Source organism: Equus quagga, chromosome 8 (assembly GCF_021613505.1).
Source record: "Equus quagga isolate Etosha38 chromosome 8, UCLA_HA_Equagga_1.0, whole genome shotgun sequence".
Lineage (NCBI taxonomy): Eukaryota > Metazoa > Chordata > Mammalia > Perissodactyla > Equidae > Equus > Equus quagga.
This window is the reverse complement of record NC_060274.1, coordinates 110,980,203-111,003,408: the sequence shown is the minus strand read 5'-3', so window position 1 is coordinate 111,003,408 and position 23,206 is coordinate 110,980,203. Positions and strand designations below refer to the sequence as shown.

General features: G+C 47.6%; 1 protein-coding gene across 1 annotated transcript in view; it reads left to right on the top strand.

The window, feature by feature from the left end:
* PLXNA4 (plexin A4) overlaps positions 1 to 23,206 on the top strand; it is a 432,633-nt gene that overhangs the window by 250,606 nt on the left and 158,821 nt on the right. Inside the window, exon 4 of the mRNA XM_046670407.1 lies at positions 20,997 to 21,128. Within this exon, the coding sequence (XP_046526363.1) occupies positions 20,997 to 21,128 (132 nt within the window). The remainder of the gene's footprint in view (positions 1 to 20,996; positions 21,129 to 23,206) is intronic.

The window sequence follows — 23,206 nt, the reverse complement described above, 5'->3', positions numbered from 1 at the left end:
TGCATCTTCAAGGGTCTTATGGCAGGTTCTCCAAGTTGGAAAAGTGGAGTAAGGATTATTTTCTCCATTTTACGAAAGTCAGATTGTGTCAGTTCCCACCTCTGAAACAGACAACACTTCCCCTTTGCCCACAGATTAAAGCCCCGGGACTCGATGGGCATTCGAGGGCCTCTTGTACCTGCATCCAACCTACCATCCCAGCCTTCCCTCCCACCGTGTCCCTCTCAAGTCATGTGCCCTGGCCATAGCTGGCCACTCCCCATTGCACACACATGGCACTTTCCTCCACCCCCACCTTCACTCATGCCAGCTGGTCCCAGTACATGTTCTTCCTCATTTGAATCATGTTCCTCCTTTAAAAGTCACGTCAAATTGCCCCTATTCTGTGAAGTGCCCTCCTTGGCACTAACTGTCCCTTCCTTTTCACGGCCCCACGCAGCCTGTTATCCGTACATGCTTCACTCAGGACGAGCTTGGTGTGTGGCCAGGGCATGTTGCCAGAAGATCTGGTAGAAAATTCTGAATCTACCACTTGTTAGCTTTATCTGACTTTGGGCATGTCATTGAACCTCTCTGAGTCTTAGTTTACTTACGTATCAAACATGACTGAAATCACTGTCCTCCTAATCTCATCAGAACCGTAGCTCATTTATTAAATCAACAAGTGTTTATTGTGCACCTGCTATGTGTGGTGTGGATTAAATTAGGAAATAAACGTGAAACTGCTTTCTAAATGGTGTTTTGTATTTTAGTTGTTTTAGACAAGAAACCCTTGAGGGAGGGAACCAGCCAAATCCCCTTTGAACCTTTTGTAAGATTCCCTCTGTGTCCCCTGTAGCAGGATTTAACACAGTAGGTGGTCAGTTAGTGTTCCACAATGGTGTGAACTAGAGAAAATGAGACTCCCAGAGGTCGCACACGGTGCGCCAGTGTGAGAGCCCCTTGGTCCCCTGTTTCCCAGGCCTCAGTCACAGAAACATTTTCCTTGCTCCCAGATCCTCTGATCTGCTCATCTTAGTTGCCAAATGAAAAAGTCATGGAGGGAAGCCATCGAGGAATAAGAGTGTTTTCCAGTGGATAAATGAAATGCTTGGGAGGGTGGAAGATTATTCTTAATTATCTGACACCTTTGTTTATGTAGTGTCCATAATTAATAATAAAATAATAATAATAATAAAAACTCTCCAAAGAGCTTGCAGTGCATTGGAGGCTGGGGAAATAATTACCTGCTTAGGAATCTGAGACGAAATTAAGTGGCGTGAGACGGTTTTGTTCCTGCCTTCTTTTTGCCTCCCTTTCACCTGTGCAACACAAGCTGAGGTGAGCAGAGTCTCGCCAGGCTGAAGAGACAAGGGTTTCCATCCTACTACCCCTGGACCACCTTAAGGGACGGGAAATAAAGCTCACTGCCTAGTGAATGCAACCAGAAGTCCAGTCCATGAACTCCGTTCTATGGACCCAGGATGCAAGGACATTCTCATCTGGGTCCTGGGGTCTTGTGATGTGGATGGTCAGTGGGGCATCTCTCGGAGCCCAGAGAGTGACCACTTGTTTGATCTCCTGAGATTTCCCAACTCTCACCTCCCCCACCCATCTCCTCCCCTGGCCATTCCCTCCCTTTCCCCTTCCTGTTAATTGGGGCAAACTACGAAGGCCCCAAGAAGCAGAAGGCAACCAGCGACCCCTGGTGGTGGGCACTGGCATGAGGCCGACCAAAGACGACCACAGGTAAAGATGTGAGGAGAAAGGGCAGAACCACATGCTGAACATACAAAGTGTCCTTCCCTCTGTTTTAAATCTTCAATCAGTCTGCAAGATAAACTCTGAGATTTTTGGGGGGGAATGATAGATAAATGCAGATTTTCAAAATGACATAGACTTTGGAGAGAAATTCCTGAACCAGCTCTAAGCAAAATTATAAAATCTGTGACCCAAAATGAGATGTCTCTTTAGTTCCTTGAAAATGCCCCCTAATTCTCCATCCTGAACCAACCAAGTTTCTGTTGTCCCCTGCATTAACCTTTCACCAGGCACCACCATTGTCTCCTGTCATGGAAGAATTGGTGCTAGCAACAACAATATAGATATATAGTCTATGTAAGTGTACAATCTGGAACTTCGAGTGCATCTACACTCCTCATTTTGCTGATGGTACCTAGAGAGACTGGGAGACTCAGCCAATGGGACCAGACTCATCTCTTGCACCCCTTCCAGGCCAGGATCTTTCACTTTGCCACACTCTGCCCCTCCCCAGTGGTTAGCTTCCCCTCCCTCATCAGAGTATTTATATCATAAAAGATGCTTAATGCAAAGAATAGTTCCGCAAATACTGGAATTCAAGGATGGTGGTGACCATAGAGAAGATCCCTGTATGGGAGTGTCTTTCTTTCCTCAGTGTGACTGCCTGTTTACCTAAAAGTTTATATAGGTTAAGGCATGGAGCCTATTTGAGCTGCTGGAGTGGGAAATAGGTGAATATTCTGATTTCTCAATTGCATGAGCCCTTTGTGGTTGTTTGGGGACAAAATGAAGGGGAGTGGGAAAATGTGACTTTGTTTTTCCCCTTCACCACTAACTTTCCGATCTATATCTGTATACAATCTGTAATCCATGAATGTGCCAGACCTGACCCTCAGAGAGAAGATGAGAGGATCATCCCGGCACCGTGGTCTAGATTCTGGCCCTGGGAAATGTTTTTGTGTCATGATTTCACAGTCCACCTCTAGAATCGCAGTGACCAAAGGCAAGTCCTTAGCAATGGCCTTCTATCCAAGCACCAGTCCTGAATGTCAGTCATTTGGTCTTGTTAGTTACTGTCACTTCGCATTCCATAGATCTCAGACTCACTCTTCACTTCCCACCCACACCAGTTTTCCCGCCCAAGGGAATCTTGGTCATCCAGGTGTGATAATCCAGAATTGTCACTGATTCTTCAAGCTCCATCATCTTCTACCTCCATCCTTCTCCTTGGTTCCCACTGCCTTGAGGCTAGACCAAAACGAACATCACAGTCCTTTACTGTCATTCAATTTCTAGTCTCTCCTTGTCAGGATCATCCAGTATAAGAGATTATGTTCCAGGAACGTGCAACTTGCTATAACAAAAGGGATTATGAAGGGGAATTATTTCCATACGGTCCCAGATGCCCACCATTCAATACATGTTATCTCTTACCATATCCTTAAAGTGTATTAAATAATACTTCAAATGAATTTCATAAATAAGACTTTATGTAACCATTATTAGCTTAATACTGACTCTGGGCTTAAAGAAAAGTGATGAGGACACAAGGGCATGTTCCTGGGGTGGAATGTGGTAGGCAGAGAGGGAGGTGGGAGCGCAAGGACCATCCCCACCCACATCCAGGAGGCCAGCAGCAAAGAGAGGTCCAGGTCCAGCTCCTGCCTCAGCTCCATCAAGAAGAATTGAGGGCCACTTATCTTACTGTAAATCTCAGTGTCAAGACTCACAGGGACCTGAGCCTAGCCTCTCTCCCTTACTAATGAGTAACCTCAAAATGTGAGCTACGAGAGATGTGTCCTGGGTGAATGAGTATCCTATGGACCTCCTGTGTTAACAGCCGAAAACTTTAATTTAGCACTGATGATGTGCCAGGAGGTGTGCTAAAAGCTTTTCATCTACCAACTCATTAAATCTTCACATCAGTCAAATGAGGTAGGTACTGATATTCTTCCCACTTTACAAATGAGGACACCAGGAGTTGGAGAAGTTGGCTCATTTCCCAAAGGTCATGTAGCTTGCTGATGGCAGAGCTGGGTTTGGAGCCCATTGACCGGCCCCTGGAACCCATGAGCTTAATCACTACACTCTATAATTTCTTGGGTAAGCCCAGAAAATAACATCGTAACAGAGTAAGTGCTGGCCAAACAGAGAAGTGAACATATTACGATTGCAAAAGGTGCCTGGACCCGATTCCAACGTGTGTGTGTGTGCAGAGGCTTCCCCATACCAACAGGCAGTTCTCGGACACCGGTGTATCTGAGAACTCAGCTCAATTCCAATTCTATCTCCCTGGAGATAGAATCAGACTCCAGGTGAGGGGCTCAGTCCCACAAGACCGCCCTCCACTTCAGACACTGTCATTGGTCAGGAAATTCCATGGGTTTTGGAAGCTGTGAGCCAGGAACTGTGGATGAAGATGAAATGTATATGAGAAATCTATTTTGGTCATCAGAATGGCTGAATATATATTTCTTATAAATCGCAATATCACAAACATTAACATTATAATATTAGCATATTATATCAACATACTGATTCTTAATATTAATATTCCAACCACTGATCTGCTGTTAGTTATTTCCTCCTTGGTCTCAGTTTCCCCATCTGAGCATGGGGAGACAGCTCCCGCAGGAGCAGGAGTGGTGGCTGTGGGTTTTGCTCTGTGCCTCAGAACTGCAAGATCAATAGTTTAATTGCTGTGAAACACACGGGCCTTGGTGATGCCGTATAAATAATTGTAATAACTGTGGCTGGTGACAGATAGGATGGTTTTCCAATATCTTATTTTAAAATGCATTTCTCTACAATTAACTCCACATGCTTCTGGCAGAATGAGTATCCCATACAGGCACTGATGATGATGATCATTTTTTTCTTCAGGGCACTTCAGCTCTGGTACCCCCCGCCTTTTCCAGGCTCTCCCTCACTGGGATCAAAGGTCACCCGTCTGATTTGAGGAGCGTGTCTTTAGGCCCCGCAGTTGAGGGTGGGGGCAGCTTAAAGCCCCGTCTCTGTGGTTTTCCTGGAGACGAAGGGTAGTCAAAAGACCCTTTGTGAAATTGCAGCCAAACCCCCTCCTGGCCCTGGGGCCCCTCAGCTTTCTGCATCTGTGCCTTCCAGCTCTGTCTGGTGATGTCATCCCCAGACAGGGACCCCCTTCTCTGCTCTAGAATTCTAAGCCCAGGCAGGCCATTCCCCACAGTGTCTTTGGGAGCAGATTTTCTGACTGTAAACCATTCACATGCCTCACCCCAGGCCTCATGAATTCCTGGGTTCTCATTTGAAATAGTTCCAAGTGTTTCTTTCTCAGAGTAGCTGCTGTTAAAAAAAAAAAAGTAAAATGTGGCAGTGGCTGCCCGGGCCGGGAGGAGGGGAGGGGATGGGATTTGTGGGCATGGAGAGAGGAAGAATTAAGTAACACTTGGTGATCTGTGAGAGGACTAAGTGAAGTCCACTCTTCAAAGAAGATCCTGAAATTTCTGACTGGACGATAATGAACGTGGTCTCTGTGGCACACAACAATACCTCTTTTTATGTCAATTGTTGCTGAGTATAGGTTGGAAGCCAGAAAAAACTCCAGTCACGGGCTCCACTCACTGGCTTTGTGACCTTGGGTAAGATGAATAAGACATGGCCCTACCCTCAAGAAGCACCTGAGCAAGAGGAAAGGCGAGTGAGTGCCTAGCGACCCCATGTTGTGACGTGCCACAAGGGCCAGGACCAAGGCACGTGGGAAGGGCTTTTGGAACACACGGGGGAGGCATTGAATCTGTACTGGGAGACAGCCAGGAGAATTCTTGGAGACAGTGATGCTGAGCTGGGTCTTGAGGAAGTCTTGCATGCATCCCACGCTTACTTCTGACCCTCACTTTGACCAGACAAAAAAATCCTAGGTGGTCCAGGAACTGGGGCTACTTTGAAATCCTGGTATAAATCCTGGGTGAGCAAAACTTGAATCTCTGCCTATTGAAGGGCTTTGCAAGTCCGCTGACATTTGAAAGGAACCCTCGGCCATTTGGCCTGGAGCCAGGTGGCACCACTCTGACCAGTGTGCTTCCCAAGAGGAGGTGTGGTGTCCTCAGTAGGATGAGCGGTTGATGGGGATGCCCCATCCTTGTTTGAGGAGTTGTGTTCTCTACCTTCTGGGAAGCCAGCGCCTCGGTCCTTTGCGCTAAGTAAACATAGGCTGTTCTTAGCCTCACAAAAACACACACAGCTGTCCATGGATGGTGCCCCCTGAAAGGGCTGATGCCCCAGCAGCTTGATGAGGCCGCAGGGAAAGAATCCAGAGCAGAGCTCATCAGAGAGAGCAGATATCGAGGTGATACGCACTTGCCCGATGCTCCCTGGGTTATTTATTTGTCACAGAAATTGCTGAGCAGCGCCTAGGGGCTGAGCAACAGCCCCATGGGCTTCCCGCAGACCGCTCAGAACAGTGTCTGAAGATAGGGAACCATATAGGGCAGGCCGCTGCTGCCGCCCTTGGCATTTGAAAGAGAACTGATGGTCCTTTAAGGACAGGACATCAAAGAGATGTAAACTTGGGAGAGTCCCTGGGGACGCTGGGCCCCTTTTAGCGGTGCCCACTGTTAATGGAACTTGTGCGTTCATTTGTTAATTTACTAAACATCTATCAAGCAACTCTGGTGCTCACAGAACTGTGGAGGCCTTGCTAGGGGGGCTGTGCTCTGCCACATTATCATCATCATCACATGATCTCACCTTCATCTTCATACTAACTAACTGAGCACAGTACATACTAACTAGCCATAGCTAATAGTCATAGGCATTTATTACTATTGAAGTACCAGTCACTTTTATAGTAAGAGCGTCTCATCTGATGAAATCCTGACAGCAACTTTGAGCTTGGAATTCTGAGCCCCATATTTCAGGCAAGGATATTAAACAAATCTTAAAAAATTCTACCTGAGGTTGCAAATGTTAATCATAGGCAGCATCGGGACACCAGCTTGCCTGGCTGCACAGCCCTGTGCTCAAGCACTATGCTGCAGACTTGCCCTCAAGAGGCTGACACTCTCATGGCTGAAACAAACACATGTGAAACATGAGAGCAAAGAAGGACAGACTCCATGCTAGCCTGAGCACGCAACAGCTTTAAGTGGCTACATGTGTAACTGTGGGTGACACGATGTGAGAAGGGCTCAGAATGGAGCAGAGATCCTGGAGAAAGCCTTTGGAGGAGGGTCCTGGACCAGATTCAGAGGGACTGATGAGCGCGGGTTGGTTGAAAGGAAGCAGAGAGGAAACTGAAGGAAAGGGGGAAGGGGGAGGGAAATGGTGTGAACAGTACCGTAAGAGAGGACCAGTTGGCTTCCTTGAGGAAAAACGGAGTGCCTGGCCTAGCGAAAAAGGCAAGTCCATGTAGAGGAATGAGTAGGATGCTGCACTGGCAGGTGCCTTGGGTGGGTGATGTCTGGCGGTTGCTGGAGTGATGATGAGGAGGATGAAGAGATGTCCTGAAGTGAGGGAGGGACTGAGAGGAGGCCTGGGGAGCCAGAGAGTTGGCTCTGCTCTAGGGTGACAATGATGGTATGTGATGGACGGTCTGAAGATGGAAAGAAATGGGGTGAGGATGAGAAAAGAGCTAGGAGGCCTGAGTCTTGATCCCCAGATGGCAGGAGGCCTTGAACTTAGAGATTGGAGGGATGGGAGCATGTGATGGCTGGGAAAATCTGGCATGTGAAGGAGTAGGGGAGGTGACGCTGCTCCTGAGCCCGGGAGAAAACTTCAACAGGGCCCACTCCTCGTTCAGTCAACACTTAATTCCTGAGTCTCTACTCTGTGCCAAGCTCTGTGCTAGAAGCTTCCATCCACTGAGTTAAGACTGGACTAGTTAGGACCCCTAAAACTCCTGAAGCAGCTCTTGCAAGAGAGGCCATCGATCTTCAGCCTTCACTCTACTTCTGTTCTCCTCGGGCGCTCCAGCTGGACAGGGGTTTTCTCCTCGTGCCAGTACAGCTGCATGCAGCACCTGCTGGGTCCTGCTCCAGAGGAAGCTGGATTTCCAGCAGAAGAGAAATGCTGTTGCACTTCAGCCCCCTACGCTCGTGATACACTGTTCACTAACCTGTTTGTGACGGCAACAGTTGTGGGGGTACAGAGACGAGAAGACAGCCTCCCATTTGGCAGGAGGGCACATTGAGCCCAGAAAATGTGTGTGAGGGAGGGAGAAGAGCCATTTGTCGAAGTTGTAGAAGAGGCAGCAGGGGCTGTGGATGAGGAATCAGGGGTCCTGTTCTGCGCCCGAGACTCTGTCCCCATTACTGTGTAGCGTCACTGCCTCATCTTTTTTTAAAAAAATTATTTTATTGAGGTCATATTGGCTTATAACATTGTGTAAATTTCAGGTGTACATTATTATATATCAGTTTCTGCAGAGACTGCATTGTATTCATCACCAATAGTGTAGTTTTTATCTGTCATCATACATATGTGCCCCTTTACCCCTTTCACCCTCAGCCCACCCCCTTCCCCTCTGGTAACCACTAATCTGTTTTCCTTATTGATGTGTTTATCTTCCACATATGAGTGAAATCATGCGGTGTTTGTCGTTCTCTGTCTGGCTTATTTCACTTAGCATAATGCCCTCAAGGTCCGTCCATGTGCCGCTGCCTCATGTTTAGGAAATGGGCCCTGCTTCTCCTCAGCATCCTGCCAGCCCTGACGCTGCTTTCTGCCCTTGATGAGTCCTCAGAGACGCCTCTCCTCCCCATGAGGCCAGGCTGTGGTACTCCTCTTCCCCTCCTGTGGCTTGCCCAGACCAGAGGCACGAAGCTGCTTTCATCTTTCTGCATGAAGTCTCCGGCTTTCTGAATCACGTCCTGGTAGAACCAGACTCAGGGCTTCCTGGACAATTCCTGCAGCATCGGGGCAGCCATGTGAAGGTCTGGGTCCATGTAGGAGGAAGACCCATCTGAGCACTCCATCCCTGGACACAGACTCTTCTCTGCCCGGTTTCCTGCCCTCGGTCCGGTGTTGCCCCTTGGCTAGCCTGCTTCAGACAGCTCAGAGCAGAGCTGTGGGTCCTCTTCTCTCTTTCCAGCCCCTAAGTGACCTTGTCAGATGCTGGGAGCCCCATCTGTGGGCCACGTCATCTAACTTCTCTTTCTATAGCACATAGGGGTGCTGCTCCCCCTGGGGATGAGTGGAGACCCTGGGGATCAATTCATTTGAATTGGCTCCGTAGTCATCAATGCTAACATTTAATGAAACTTAATCATTTCCCCCTCACTGTGCTAAGTATTCTACATGCTTGAGGCATTATCATAGTCCCACAATAACAATCAGGTATTGTTATTATTATTTCTGTTTTTGTCTGAGGAACATGAAGCTCAGAAAAGTTTGGCAGGTTATCTCAGGCCACACAGTTCCTAAGCAGCAGAGGTGGGAGTCACACCATCTGCTCGTGTGCTTAACCCCTCACTCTTCTGCCTGCATGCGCCATCTCAGGAGCCAGAAGACTCTGGTCCATCAGCCAAGCATGGGGACGAGCTGATGTGTGTAAAGCACATGGTACAGCGTGTGGCAGACAGTGACTCAACTATCTGTTCATCTGCACATGTATTTCTGGGAGTGGGAGCAGTCTGTCAGGCTCCTTTGTGGCCAGAGGCACATGGGACATGGTCAACCAAGACTTTGGGATCCAGGCTACTCAAGTAAGTAGAGACTCCAGAGTCACACTCCGGCTGACCAACCAAGCTTTCAAACCTATAACTTGCACGTGCCGTGTTCTCCCATGAGTCTCTTTGGAAAGATGCAGCCAGAGAGGCTGATTTTAAATATTTTTCATTGAAATATACTGATTTGAACCTTCTTCTGGCACTTCCTTCATATCAACCACATTGACTTTCATTTTCATTTCTTCAGCATCTTCTTCTCCTGGAGTTATATCTTCATCTTTGTGTCACCACCCAGGCAAGTCGACAAGGGACGGAGGCCATCGTCCCCATCTTCACTGATTTGGGCAATGCAGGGCCAGAAGTCCTAGTGGCAGCCTAGAAGTAATCATTCAGTTTTGTGAGCATGTGTGACAAGAGACCCAGAGGGACCCACGTCCTGACAGTGTTTGGTAACACGGCACAGGACTCGTGTTCACTCAGGGCCTGTCTAATTAATTACTGTTTGTGCTCTCACAGTTCCCTTTGCGTCCTCCTTCTCCTGGCTAGAGTCGGGAAATCAAAACAAAGCATCTTCATTGTGCTGCTCTGGGGCAGCCTCAACAGCGTGAGCAGAGAAGCAGGGTCTGCCCCACATCCTGAGAGCCCTGGGACTCCACGCGGGGAGGTGTGGCTGTGGCAGGTGGTAGAGGCCACGCTGTGACACAGGGCACACAGGCCACTGGGGTCTGGGTGGGACCATCCCAGCTCCTCTCCGGCTGCTGACTCTCCCAGTTAGAACATCCCCCACCGTTAGGTTCCCTGCCCATAAAATAAGGAAGATCTGTATCATGAGGACAGATTAAGATGTGGAGGAGTAGTTTGAGTATCTCCATTCATTCATTCAACAAATATTGATGGAGCACCTACTGTGTGCCATGGCTCAAGGGTTTGGGACACATCAGTGAACTCAAGAAAGAAAGATCTCGGGGCTGGCCCCGTGGCCGAGTGGTTAAGTTCGCATGCTCCGCTGCAGGCGGCCTAGTGTTTCGTTGGTTTGAATCCTGGGAGCAGACATGGCACTGCTCATCAAGCCACGCTGAGGCAGCGTCCCACATGCCACAACTAGAAGGATCCACAACGAAGAATATACAGCTATGTACTGGGGGGTTTTGGGGAGAAAAAGGAAAAAAAAATAAAATCTTTAGAAAAAAAGAAAAGAAGATAAACACTAGCAGAATAAATGAGTAAGTTGTAAAGCAAGTGAGGAGGGGACAAGTGCTGTGGGAAAAGGGAGGGCAGCAAGGAGAGGAGATGAGAAGTGCCAGAGGAGGGAGAGGGGGTATGACTTTAAAAATGAATGCTCTGGGGAGAAGTCAGACGACATTATGAGTGAAGTTTCATTTCCAGCTGTCCTGGGTTTGGGGTTAGGGGAATATTGACAAGTGAGTGCTTGGGGAACGAGGGAGCTGCCCTTAGCAGAGGTTAGACTTGCAGCCCCTGGGATTCTGGCGGGAGCTTCAGGGCCATCCCATCCACCGCCCTGCAAACCCGGCAACTCTTCTGCAGGGATGGGAGAGGATAAAGGAGGCCCCACCCCAAGGAGATTTAACCCCTCAACCGGCAAGTTGTCAAGAGGCTCACCCCTCATACCTGTGTCTGTCTTCCTGCTGGTCCGCCAGATCCTTCCTGGTTCCTCCTCATCCCTGCAGGAGTTGAATTGCCTGCCCTCCATCACTTCGTCACAGAATTATAAAGGGAAAATCCTAGAGGCCGTGTTTGACACATGGCTCATCTTCAGAGACAGCAAGAGGGCATGTGTGTGCAAGCATGTGTGTGCCTGCATGTGTGTGTTTGTGTCTGTACCTCTAATGGTTCCAGCTGTGGCAACTCAGGCCCAGATTTAGCTTCTCAGATCATTCCTTCATTCATTCATTCAACAAAGGAGCACCTGCCACGCGCCTGAAGCTGGCACTCCACGGCATGCTCATTCTTCGTTTCCCCTGCTTTTCAGCCTGTCTGGCCAGATGCTGAGTGACAATGACCAGGGTTACATCACTTAGAGCTTTGGAGGGCAAACTGGATAAGCTGCATAAATAAGATCCAAAAGGCTCATTATTTTGTCCCTCCTGAGAGACACTGTAGTCCTATAATGGGCCAGAAAAGTGGATCCTAGTCACTCGTTCCCACCAAGGATCCTCATCGCTATTTCTGCCTCAGTTGGAGACGGGTCGAGGCCAGGACAGAGAGCCAAGACACCTAACAGTCTTGTGCTTGAGGCTTCTGAGTGGAGGAGCAGAGCCTGGATCCCTCACCTCCCTCCTTGGGCTCCTCACCTGCCCCCTCCTGTCTGCACCCCTGCCTGCCCCAACACAGTCTCCATTTTGCAAACTGACTGGTTGGCATGTACTTGGCTCCTTGGGGGTCAGGGCACCTCAGAGACTTGCCTGAGGAGGGAACAGACCTGATTCCTGCTCTGGCATGGCCTGAATGTGGGATGCGCCTCTACATAATCCTTGCCACCCTGGCTCTAAGAAGGAGGCCTGGCCATCCTGCCACTCATGCCACGAGGTGGTTTGAGGTTTGAGGTTCAAGGTGGAGAATTCAGAGTGGCCCTGGGACATTTGTCTCCGGGTTTAATCAGTCCCACCCCACGTCTCCAGTTCCAGCTCCATTTTCTTGCCAGATGAGACCCCACCCTCTCCGTCTTATGCCTGGCGCAGTCAGAACTCTGCCTGGTATAGACCTTGACTAGGAAGTTTGGGGAGGATGTAAAAGGAGAGAGGAAATGGGGAATCCAAGGGGTGGCCTGCATCTTTAAAGATGAATAACACTGTTTGCTCATTAGGGAGATTATTCCAAGCAAGACGGCAGCCAGAACGCTCTAGTGCAAGCATCTGCCTGCTACTGGGAGACGATATTTATTGTTCAATCCTTCAATGGATGTAAATAAACAGCCCGACCCAGATAATGTTCCAATAAACAAACAAGCAGCTGCCAGGAGCTCCCTGGATGGCTGACCTTTGCGGAGGCCACCCTGCTGATGTTTTAATAGCAGTCTGCCTGGCAGCGCAGACACTCACCGTGCCAGGGATGGAGAGAGGTGGCCGTGCTGACTGGAGGATGGGCTGGAGAGAAAGGGGGCTGTGCTGCCTGGGAAGATCTCAGCCAGAGACCAAGTGACTGGGGAGGGCGAAGTGGGGATGCCTGTGTGTGCCTGTCCCAGGTGAGCCACACGGAGGGGATGGCGCAGCACACGCCAACACTATGATGGAGGTTCCTGCATGGGACAGGCAGGACTGATGCTCAGTCATTATTGTCCAAGTGTGGCCTCACCAGTTGCTGTGTTTCTCATCTTTATTGAGGTATAATTGACAAACAAAAATTGTATATATTTAGGGTGTATGGCTTGATGTTTTGATGTACCTATACATTGTGAAATAATCACCACAATCACGCTAATTAACATGTCCATATATATCCATCACCTCACATAGTTACCATTTCCTTTCTCCAGTGAGAACATTTAAGATAGACCCTCTAGCAAATTTCAAGTAAATAGTGCAGTGTTGTCAACTATAGTCACCACGCTGTACGTTAGGTCTCTGGAATTTATTCATCCTGCATAACTGGAATTTTGTACCGTTGACCAACATCTCCCCATTTACCCCCTCCCCCTGGTCCCCAGCAACCACCATTCTACTCTCTGTTTCTATGAGTTTGATTATTTTAGATTTCACATGTAAGTGAGATCATGCAGTATTTGTCTGTCCATGACTGGCTTTTTTCACTTAGCATAATACCCTCCAGATTCACCTGTATTGTCACAAATGGCAGGATTTCCTTCTTTTTTAACATTAAATAATATTCCATTGTATTTATGTATGTGTGTGTGTATATATTTATACATACATAAATATATGGGTCAAATGAGCCTGCAGGTGCGAGCCTAGATCCAAACGGGGCCTGTGCAGCTGTGAGTTATGACTTAGGTCCCCAGAACAGACAGCTGGTTGGAGCTTACAGCCTGTGAGCTCCAAAAAAGTGAAGACGGTGGGCACACGTGTTATTGTATAAACCAGAGGTTGTGGGAGACACAGGGTGTTGTGGCAGGGGAGGGAAGTAGATGACATCTCAACCAAGGGCACCCCTAGGAAGAGAGTCACCAAGCCAAATTATTAGCAAGGTCGCTTGGTGGGTGCAGAATCAGAGCACAGGGATGAGAGCAATCTAGAATTGTGCTGTCCAATATGGTAGCCACTCGCCACACGGGGCTATGAAGCACTGAAGGGTGCCTGGTCCAAATTGGGGTTCACTGTGAGCATAAAATACACATCAGCCTTCAAAGATAGGATAAGATGAATGTAAAATACCTCTTTGAAAATTTTTTATACTGTATACATTTTAAAGTGTTAATATTTAGGCACATTGGATTAGATAAAATATTACTAAAATTAATTTTACCTGGTTTTAAAAAAATTTTCTTTTTAAATTTTTCCTTCTTCTCCCCAAAGGCCCCCAGTACACAGTTGTATATTTTAGTGGTGGGAACCTTCTAGTTGTGGCATGTGGGACACCGCCTCAGCATGGCCTGATGAGTGGTGCTAGGTCTGTACCCAGGATCCGAACCAGCGAAAGCTTGGACCACCAAAGCAAAGTGCACAAACTTAACCACTCAGCCATGGGGCCGGCCCCTTACCTGTTTCTTTTTTAAATGCGACCACTACTGAAGAATTTAAAATTGAATATGTGGCCCACATTTGTGGATGGTGTTATATTTCTGTTGTCCAGCGCTGGTCTAGAATGTTCCATTGGACCAGAGGTGAGGCCTAAAGGGGCACCATGCCCTTCCACAGAGAAACCTTCACGCTCAGTTTCCTCAGGACAGTGCTGCATGAAGACTGCCAAACGTTTCCCCCCAACCCCCTTTTCTGTATTTTTGCTCTTACCTCCCTCTGCCAATATGTTATGTCTTTATAAAATCTGTTAGTACCACTAATTTTGTTACTTCAGATCAGTCTTCCTACTGACTTAAGGGATTTTGTCTTTTGAATAAATCTGGTATTACCCACCGTGTGTTTCATTAGTCAAACTCTCATAGTCGCTGTTGCCGTGTTGGGAGCCCTTTCATCGTACGGCGTGCACAGGCTCCCTCGAGCCTCGCTTGGGGCTGGGCTGATAATCCCTGGTTACACTCCAGTCAGTCGGCCGCATCTCTTGGGAAGAAGGAACAGAGGCCTTTGAACACCCTTCTGTGGTAACATTTGCCACTTGGCCTTGTGAGTGTGAAATCTGAGCCCTTCAGGAGACAGGCCTCCTGGAGGGCCGGGCTGAGACCCACCTTTCTCATCCAGAAGCCAGCTCTGACCCTAGAACACAGTGGCCGTTCCATACACGCATGGTGGATGATGAATGAGTGTGGAGTGTCACCCCGTCAAGGGACACTTGGGGTTAGAATGCAGTTTCCTCCCTGGTGTCAGCCTCAGAGACTAACTTCTTCTAAATGCCCAAATTTACATTAGTGGCTTCTTTACCTTTTCTACCTTAAAAAAATCAATTTCTGTTTTCATCCCTTCTTACCACTTAGGTGATCCGCAAGTATCGTCTACACTGTGAAAAATGATAAATCTTATTTGTCCTAATATGTACAATAATAAATCTAGTTTGTTCTGAGCTGTCACCTCATGAGCTTATGGGTGGCCCCTGCCTGGGTGACTGAACCACAGCCATTGGTCAACGTGTCTCCTTTCATCTTAACTATGTCTTTGTGGCCTGCGGGGCTCTTTCCTAGGCTGTTCTCGAGTTGCAGGCATCTAGATTATGTTTCTTCCTTTGTCAGGGGTGGACTGAACATGATATTCTGTGTGCAGGTGAACTGGGCCAGGACAATGGCTTCTGTTTGTCGGTTTTCCCCTGAAATCCCATTTGAATGCTACCTGACATTTGGTTGGCCTTTCTGGCTATCATGGAGTATTGGGAGCAGTAAATGATGACACCGAACTCTCCTTCCTTCGTCCTGCCTCTTACCTTGATCACACTTTGATGTTACCCCCATCTTGCCTTGATCAGCTCAGAGTCCATCGTTGGGTTGGTAGAATGTGGGTGGTTTTCCCCAGAAGGAGTTGATCATTTATTTAGCAGCTACTTATTTTTTTCCATCTTTATTGAGGTATAGTTGATAAATAAAAATTGTATATATTTAAGGTATACAACTTGATATTTTGATATCTGTATATATTGTGAAATAATTGCTGCAATCAAGCTAATTAACGTATCCATCACCTCACCTCCATTACCATTTTCTTTCTCTTTCATTTTGTGACGAGAACACTTAAGATCTACCCTCTTAGCAAATTTCAGGTATACAATTCAGTATTACTAACTAGAATCACATTGCTGTATATTAGATCTCCAGAACTTACTCATCTTATCACTGAAACTCTGTACCCCTTGACCAACATCTCCTCATTTCCCTCACCCCCCAACCCCTAGCAACCACCATTCCACTCTGTGCTTTTGTGAGTTTGATTATTTTAGATTCCTCATCTAAGTGGGATCATGAAGCATTTGTCTTTCTGTGACTAGATTATTTCACTTAGCATAATATTCTCCAGGTTCATCCATAATTGTCACAAATAGCAGGATTTCCATTTTTCAAAGGCTGAATAATATATATATTATATAATAAATATATATATATGTCACATTTTCTTTATTCATCTGTCAATGGACATTTAGGTTGTATCCATGTCTTGGCTGTTGTGAATAATGCTGCAATGAACATGGGCGTGCAGACATCCCTTTGAGATCCTGATTCCATTTCCTTTGGATATATATGCAGGAGCGTGATTGCTGGGTCATATAGTAGTTCTATCTTTAATTTTTTGAGGAACTTCCATGCTGTTTTCCATAGCGGCTGCACCAATTTACATTCCCACCAACAGTGTACAAGAATTCCCTTTTCTCCACACCCTCACCAACGCTTGTCAGTAACAACTTATTGAGCACCGACCACGTCTTGAGGACCGTGCCAGGCAGTGGGGCTGCAGTGCTGAATACAGCAGGCATGATCTCTGCCCCGGGAGACTGCAGTCCAAGGTCCCTCTGCCCACGTACAGCTCCTTCTCCCCCGCAGGCCCTGCAGAGGATGCACCATCTTTCTGGAGTTGATCTCCATCAATGGCCTCCTTGCTATTCCAAAGAGCCTAGAATCATCTGCAAATGTCCCAGCCCCCTGCTCCAGACCACTAATAAAAAATATTGAATAAGACTAGTCATAACACGAGGGCTTGGGGGTCCTCCCATTCCCACTTCTTCACACAGAAATATGTCTTTCTCTGTCTCTAAGTCAGTTCTCCCTCTATGGCCAAACTGCCCGAAGTCCCACGGAGATTCATTATTTTTAAATACCTTTCATGTGGAACCTTGTCAAAGCCTTTTGGAAAAGCTCAATAGCTAAGAGGCAAGTGCTGAGCTTGGAACTGGGAGACCTGGGTTCTAGTCCTGACTGTCGTTGGTTTATCATTGACCTTTGGGCAAGGCGCAGAGCAGCCCCAATCTCAATTTCTTCACCGGTAAAATGAGAACAATTACGCCAGCAGTCAAGATCATAAAAATTTTATAGCCATCAGATGAGATAATGTTATTTAAGAGTGCTTTGCAAGGTATCAAACAAAAATTTAAGAGATTGTTATTCGAAAATTTACGACAGCATCTTCCTCGTTCATATGCATGATTCTCTCCCGAAAGAACTGCATAGACGTAGACATGGGTCCTCCAGCACTCCCAGGGTGATGTTTGTCTAACATCAGCTACTTTCCTTTGTTGAAGGTATGCAGGTTTATATAACCAACAGGACCTGGCTCACCACGTGTTATATAGTACATCAATGCATAGACGTGTGGACCCTGGAATGAGTCAGACCCTGGTGTGGGTCGAGGCCATGGTGCTCACTAGAAGTGTGACCATGAACAAGTTATTAAACCTCTCTGTGCCTCACCTGTAAATAGGATAATATTGATGCTTACTTCACAGAGTTATGAGAACGTAGAGACATGCAGAATGCCTAGCATCCTACCTGACACGTAGTAGCCACTCAATCATTAGCAGCTCTTGTTGCCATGGTTCATGTAAGGGCCCAAGAGCCAGCAGCTGGTCCATCCTACCTAAATTTTATGATTGTCCTTCATTCAGCAAATCCTACCACAAACTCCTTCTGTCCGTATCTTGTGTGAGATTCTTTCAGCAGATGGATGAATGCATGCTTTCCTTTCTGTTTTCTGAAACAAGTAGTGGATTGGGGTGGGGTGGAACAGGGGGAGAAGCAGCCATACCTCTCCAGTGACGGACTTCCCACCAGGCAGAGCGCAGAAGTGGGGAAGGCCAGGCCTGTGAAAACTTGCCCTGTTGGTGCTCCCCGCTCCATCTCCCTGCCCCTGCCCCGGTTCACCTGGTTTCCTCTGATGTCCACCTACATCCAGCATGTCTCCTCATCCTAAAGAGCAGGGACATTGGAGCCAAATGATGAAGAAGATTGCTCAGGCACTGAATCCAATTTCCTTTGGGGATCAGACATGGGCACCCAATGGGACTCAGTTCTGCCAGCATTCCCTAGGGGACCTGAGGGTGCTGGAGACCAGCCAGGGTGCTCAGTATTCCTCTTGTCACTTGTGCTGCCGCTTCAGAGGTGACTCACAGCTTCGGATGAAGCCTGGCTGGGCTGGGGGCCAAGGCCATCACCGCAAAGTCAGACTTGGGTGGTAATCCCAATTGGTTTTGCATGAACTCCCGTTTCATTCTGATTAAGGAAGGACCTGTCCCGTTTCATTCTGATTAAGGAAGGACCTGGCCAGGGTGGACATCTGGTGGCTTGGGGGTGGGCACAGAAGCAGGAGGGCTATTGGAATCTGAGGCATTTTGATTTTCAGAGCTAAACATATTCTCTTTAATTCCTTTACCTGTTTTTCTTTCATTTTTTTTTTTTGAGCTTAATTGGAAATCAGCAAAGAGAAGTTTTAGCTTTATTCATTTCTTTCTTCACTTTTACAATAAATAATACTCAAGCTCAAGTATTTCAGCATCAAAATCAGGACTGATTGACGAAAGCCTCTGGAACTGTACAGACCAGAGACAGACACTGACCTCAGCCACCTGCTTTTATTTAGGTGGCGCCCCCCAGGGAGCAAACAAAAAACCTGTCAAGGAACAAGCTCTCATATAAGGGTCATAGGGAAAACACAGACTTCAGAGTCAAACTGGATTCTACTTCTGTTCCCCGATTTTATTTTATTTTTATTTATTTATTTTTTGAGGAAGATTAGCCCTGAGCTAACTACTGCCAGTCCTCCTCTTCTTTGCTGAGGAAGACTGGCCCTGAGCTAACATCCGTGCCCATCTTCCTCTACTTTATATGTGGGACGCCTACCACAGCATGGCAGGCCAAGCAGTGCCATGTCTGTACCCGGGATCTGAACCGGTGAACCCCGGGCCGCTGAGAAGCGGGACGTGCGAACTTAACCACTGCACCACCAGGCCAGCCCCCTGTCCCCCGATTTTATAGCTCAGGCTAGTTGTTTATTGCAGCTGGGTCTCATTTTCCTCGTCTGTTCTATCGCAATATCAGGGAGGACTTTTGATGTTGCAAAAAGCTTTTTTTTACTTTAACAGTGGGGAAATATCTCGAGTAACTAAAAAGTCCCAACATAGGGCAGGTTTCGGGGTTGTTTTGATTCAGTGACTTAGGGACATCACCAAAGACCAGTGTTTTTCCATCTCTGTGCCTGACCTTTCCTGGTTCCAGCTCCCTCCTTCTTGTAAGAGGGCTGCCAACAGTTCTTTGACCCTACTGAGGGAGAGGAGAGACCCTCTCTTCCTCCATCAGGAAACACTGCTTTGCTCTGACTGCTCACGTTAATTGCCTCGGGGCTGCTTTCTTTCTATCACTGTGGCAACCTAGTGAGATTAAACTGATTTGCTTATGCCCATCAAGAACTACCCCAGGAAGCTGAGGGTGGGTCCAACCCCACCCAAAAGGCGGGAGAGGGTGGCGTGGATGCTGGAGAGGCCATGTAAGTCAGGACAAATGAACACTAAACCCATAGGATTGAGAGCATTATATCAACAAGAAAGTATGTGCAAAACCATCTGCCAGTGCCTGACGTCTAGGAAGGACTTAAAAATAATGCTTAAAAGGGAAATAAACAAACAGAGCCTGAAACAAACCTAAAATCAACCACCTAAATCACAAAATAATCTAGTGTCAGAGTTGAGTGAATTCAACAGAAACGAGAGGCAGTGGACTTTCAGATGAATTGATGTCGTCAGTTGACATTGACGTGGCATCCCCTCTGTAATTTAGTTCCTCTGAATGACTCTTCTGTTCTCCTTGATCTCATGAGAGGTTAGAAGTTAAATATTAAAAACTTAAAGTAAGAATATATGAGGTGAATATCTGGAGTATAATTTTTTCTCTTGTTGTTATTGAAATCGCTAAAACTACACTGTGGTACCTTACAGAGTCTTATACAAATGGCTTCTCTTCAAGTTTGTGATTCTCTACCTTGGGCCTCTTCCTGTCTCCCGCCAGTGTTCCCTTCACTCTTCCCACATTCTGAGTAATGTTTGGTCCCAACTTATGTGGGTGGCATTATTAGCACTGGGCAGTGATTGTGTCGAATCTGTGAGCTCAGAACTGTGATGGTTCTGATTCTAGGGACCTGGGCCACACCCAGGGTTAGATGAGCATCATGTGGGGTTGAAAGCCCCTCTATTTTCTAGATTTGTCCTCAGCCATGGAGGATGTGGGCAAAAGTCTTTCCCAGTTGTCTCCACATTGTCCAAGCAGCTCTGGGAAGGACTTGTGGATGGCCTGGAGATCGTCTACACTGCTAAGTGTTCTCAGAAGACTGAGGATGACTCATGCCCGCAGCATGTTTTCTTGGAATGCTCACATCCCCTTCTCTGGGGACATGCATAGAACTTCCAGGAGGTTTCGGGACCCTATATCTGAGCCAAAATCTGAAGTGTGAGCCAGTGGTTTAATGGCCAGAACGAGCCCACTTGGTGTGAAACTTCTGGCCTTGGTTCCTTGTTCCTCTCCAAGGTGAGGCAATGGTAGCTGTGTAGCAGTTTCAAAAAACCAGCCCACGTCCTTACACCCAAGTTTTTTCTGCCAACAAATGTAGCAAACAATATAGCAAATAATAATAATATAGTAAATAATAAATGCAGCCTTTCTGCTACAGGATGACACTCTGATCTGAGGCAACTTCAATTATCCGCCATTCACCCAGTCCCTAGACCACTCTCCCCAATACCAACTCCATCCTCTTCTCCAAAGACCTAGAAGAAAGGCCTCAAAAACTTAAGCCTGAGGCCTAGGGAACCAGACAGCATAACACCGGATTCTTTGTGAAGCCCAGTTTGGTCTCTCCCGCTTCCTTTCTCTTTGCTGTTCTGAGTGTGAGGCCCATGGTTGACTTGTGTCACTCCTGCTCCTACGGGCCTGGCCGCTGGGCACCGTGGAGGCGAGCTCTCTGCGTCTCCCTTGGCTGTTGGGAGGATCTCTGGGCTGAAGCTTGACTGTAGGCAGTGTGGGATCTGAACTCACATCGGCTCTCCTTTTCCTCTTCTCCACAGATCCGGGTGGATGGGCCCAGGGGCAACGCCCTCCAGTATGAGACGGTACAGGTGGTAGACCCCGGCCCCGTCCTCCGGGACATGGCCTTCTCCAAGGACCACGAGCAACTCTACATCATGTCAGAAAGGCAGGTAAGGCTCTGGGCTCTGTTAGATGTTGCTCTTGCAGCTAAGTACTAGCCTGTGACTTTGTGGAAACCTACAGGAGGCCAGCGGCAGAGAGGGGATTTGATTTCTTTGGCTCAGCGTGCATCCTTTCGGTTATGCTGCCTGGGGACTGAGGCTGAGTGAGCTGAAACAGGGAATGAAACATTTAAAATATCAAAAAACCCCTGAGTCTAGAACAAATCTACCAACTTCAAAAGGATGGTGTATATACATTCAGGGCCAACATTGATTCTCTTTTGAAGAAACGTGGTACAGATGCCCAAGTCTTTTGTCTAGATTTCTCTCCACAAGGTATAACCTGCCACCAAGGTCTTCTTCTTGAACCTTGGAGGTCTACGGTGAGCAAGAATTGTTTTCCAAATTTCCTCGTTGAGGGAACATCATGGAAGAGTCAGATGGGTGGAGATTCAGAACACAGGGTCGGTGTGTGTGAGATGAGGTGACACGGCATACGTCCTGAGCCTTCGTGTGTACCTGTAACTCTAACATGGAACTTCTAGCAAATTCCATGAGGCCAAGCCAGGGAGAATAGATACGGTGCAGGGATTACTGTTAGCTGATACTGAGTAGGAAGTAGCAAAGTTGGACTTGCTTCTGGAACTCAGCTGAGAACTAAGTAAGTTCTTCAGGGGTCCTTGAATTCATACCAGGACTCATATGTCTGCAGCCGGCAAGGGAATAAATTTTGTCTTCGAAATTCCACATATTTAAGGGTATTTCCCAGCATGCCCTAATTCACTACCCAGAGTGTTCCACCCCACAAGACACACCCACCTCAAGAGTGGATTAGCACTGCCATATGCCTGCCTGTCAGCTCTGTGTGGGATGGGTCATTCCCAGGAGCTGTCTCTCCAGCCCATGAATATGTATGCGGCAAAGGCAGCAGCCTTGAGGGGCAGAGTCTCTCTCTTATTCATCTTCATTAGCGAGGCCTGAACTCCCCAGAGGACCTTGCTGACAGAGTCTGGATTGTTCTGCCTGTCCCCTCTCTGCAGAGTGAGGGAGATGAATACCACATTATGCCACCCACAGGGCTTGTACATTATGCGTTGGCAGCCCACAGCAGCTCCACCCTCCCCAAGAGCTCGATGACATCTTCTCTTGGTGTGGGACTCCCTATCAGCCACACTGGGACCCATTGTGGTGCCCTCGTTGAGGCTCCCATGGCTTGGGAATTGCCTGATGTGGGGCCGAGAGGGGAACACTTTACCCTGCGAGTCAGGACCGGGTATGACGCGGCTCCTCTGCTTTCATCCCTTGCTCTTTTTCAATGGGACCCATACTCCCCACTCTCTCCCTACCTTTGAGGCCTAGACACTGAGGGGAAGCAGGTTTCCTTTGTGAAATGAACCCTTTGGCGAAAACCCAAGACCTCCACAAGGCATTGAATATTTGAGGATCTCTTACCTGACCTGAAAGCCAGGATTTCTGAATCAGGAATTTAAAACATGTAAGAACTTCCACAGGTGGACAATATAAGCTGTATGGAGTCTCCTCTGATAACTGAGTCAGGATTCTGAGCTCCTTGTCCTCAGCCATTCTGCTTCCCCGAGAGCATGGTCAGTGGTCTGTACCCATTCAGGCTTGGCAGCGAGGCATGCTGGGAGCTCTGGATTATTGGAAAGGAAAGGAAGGCAGGACTGGATAGGGCCAAGGCCTATTCATCCGTTCTGGGGCTGCTCCTCAAGGAGATGGAGGGAGGTTTGCCACCAAAATCACAATCCATGGCCCCCAACAGCTGGGCCAACACTAGTATTCAATGGGGTGGCAGATTCTTTGTGGGGAGTGGTAGTGTAGCACAATGGTTAATGCGTAGGCCTTGACGTCAGAGTATCTGAGCATGAACCTTGGCTCCACTATTTACTAAGTGTGATCTCAGGTAAGTTCCTTAACCTCTTTAAGACTCAATGTTCTCAACTGTCACATGGAGGTAATAATCATGTCCAATAGCATTGTTCCAAGGATCAAATGGCATCACCCATGTAATAAGCTTGAACCAAGCCTGGCACAGAGTGAGGCCTTGATAATTGGAGGCTCTTATT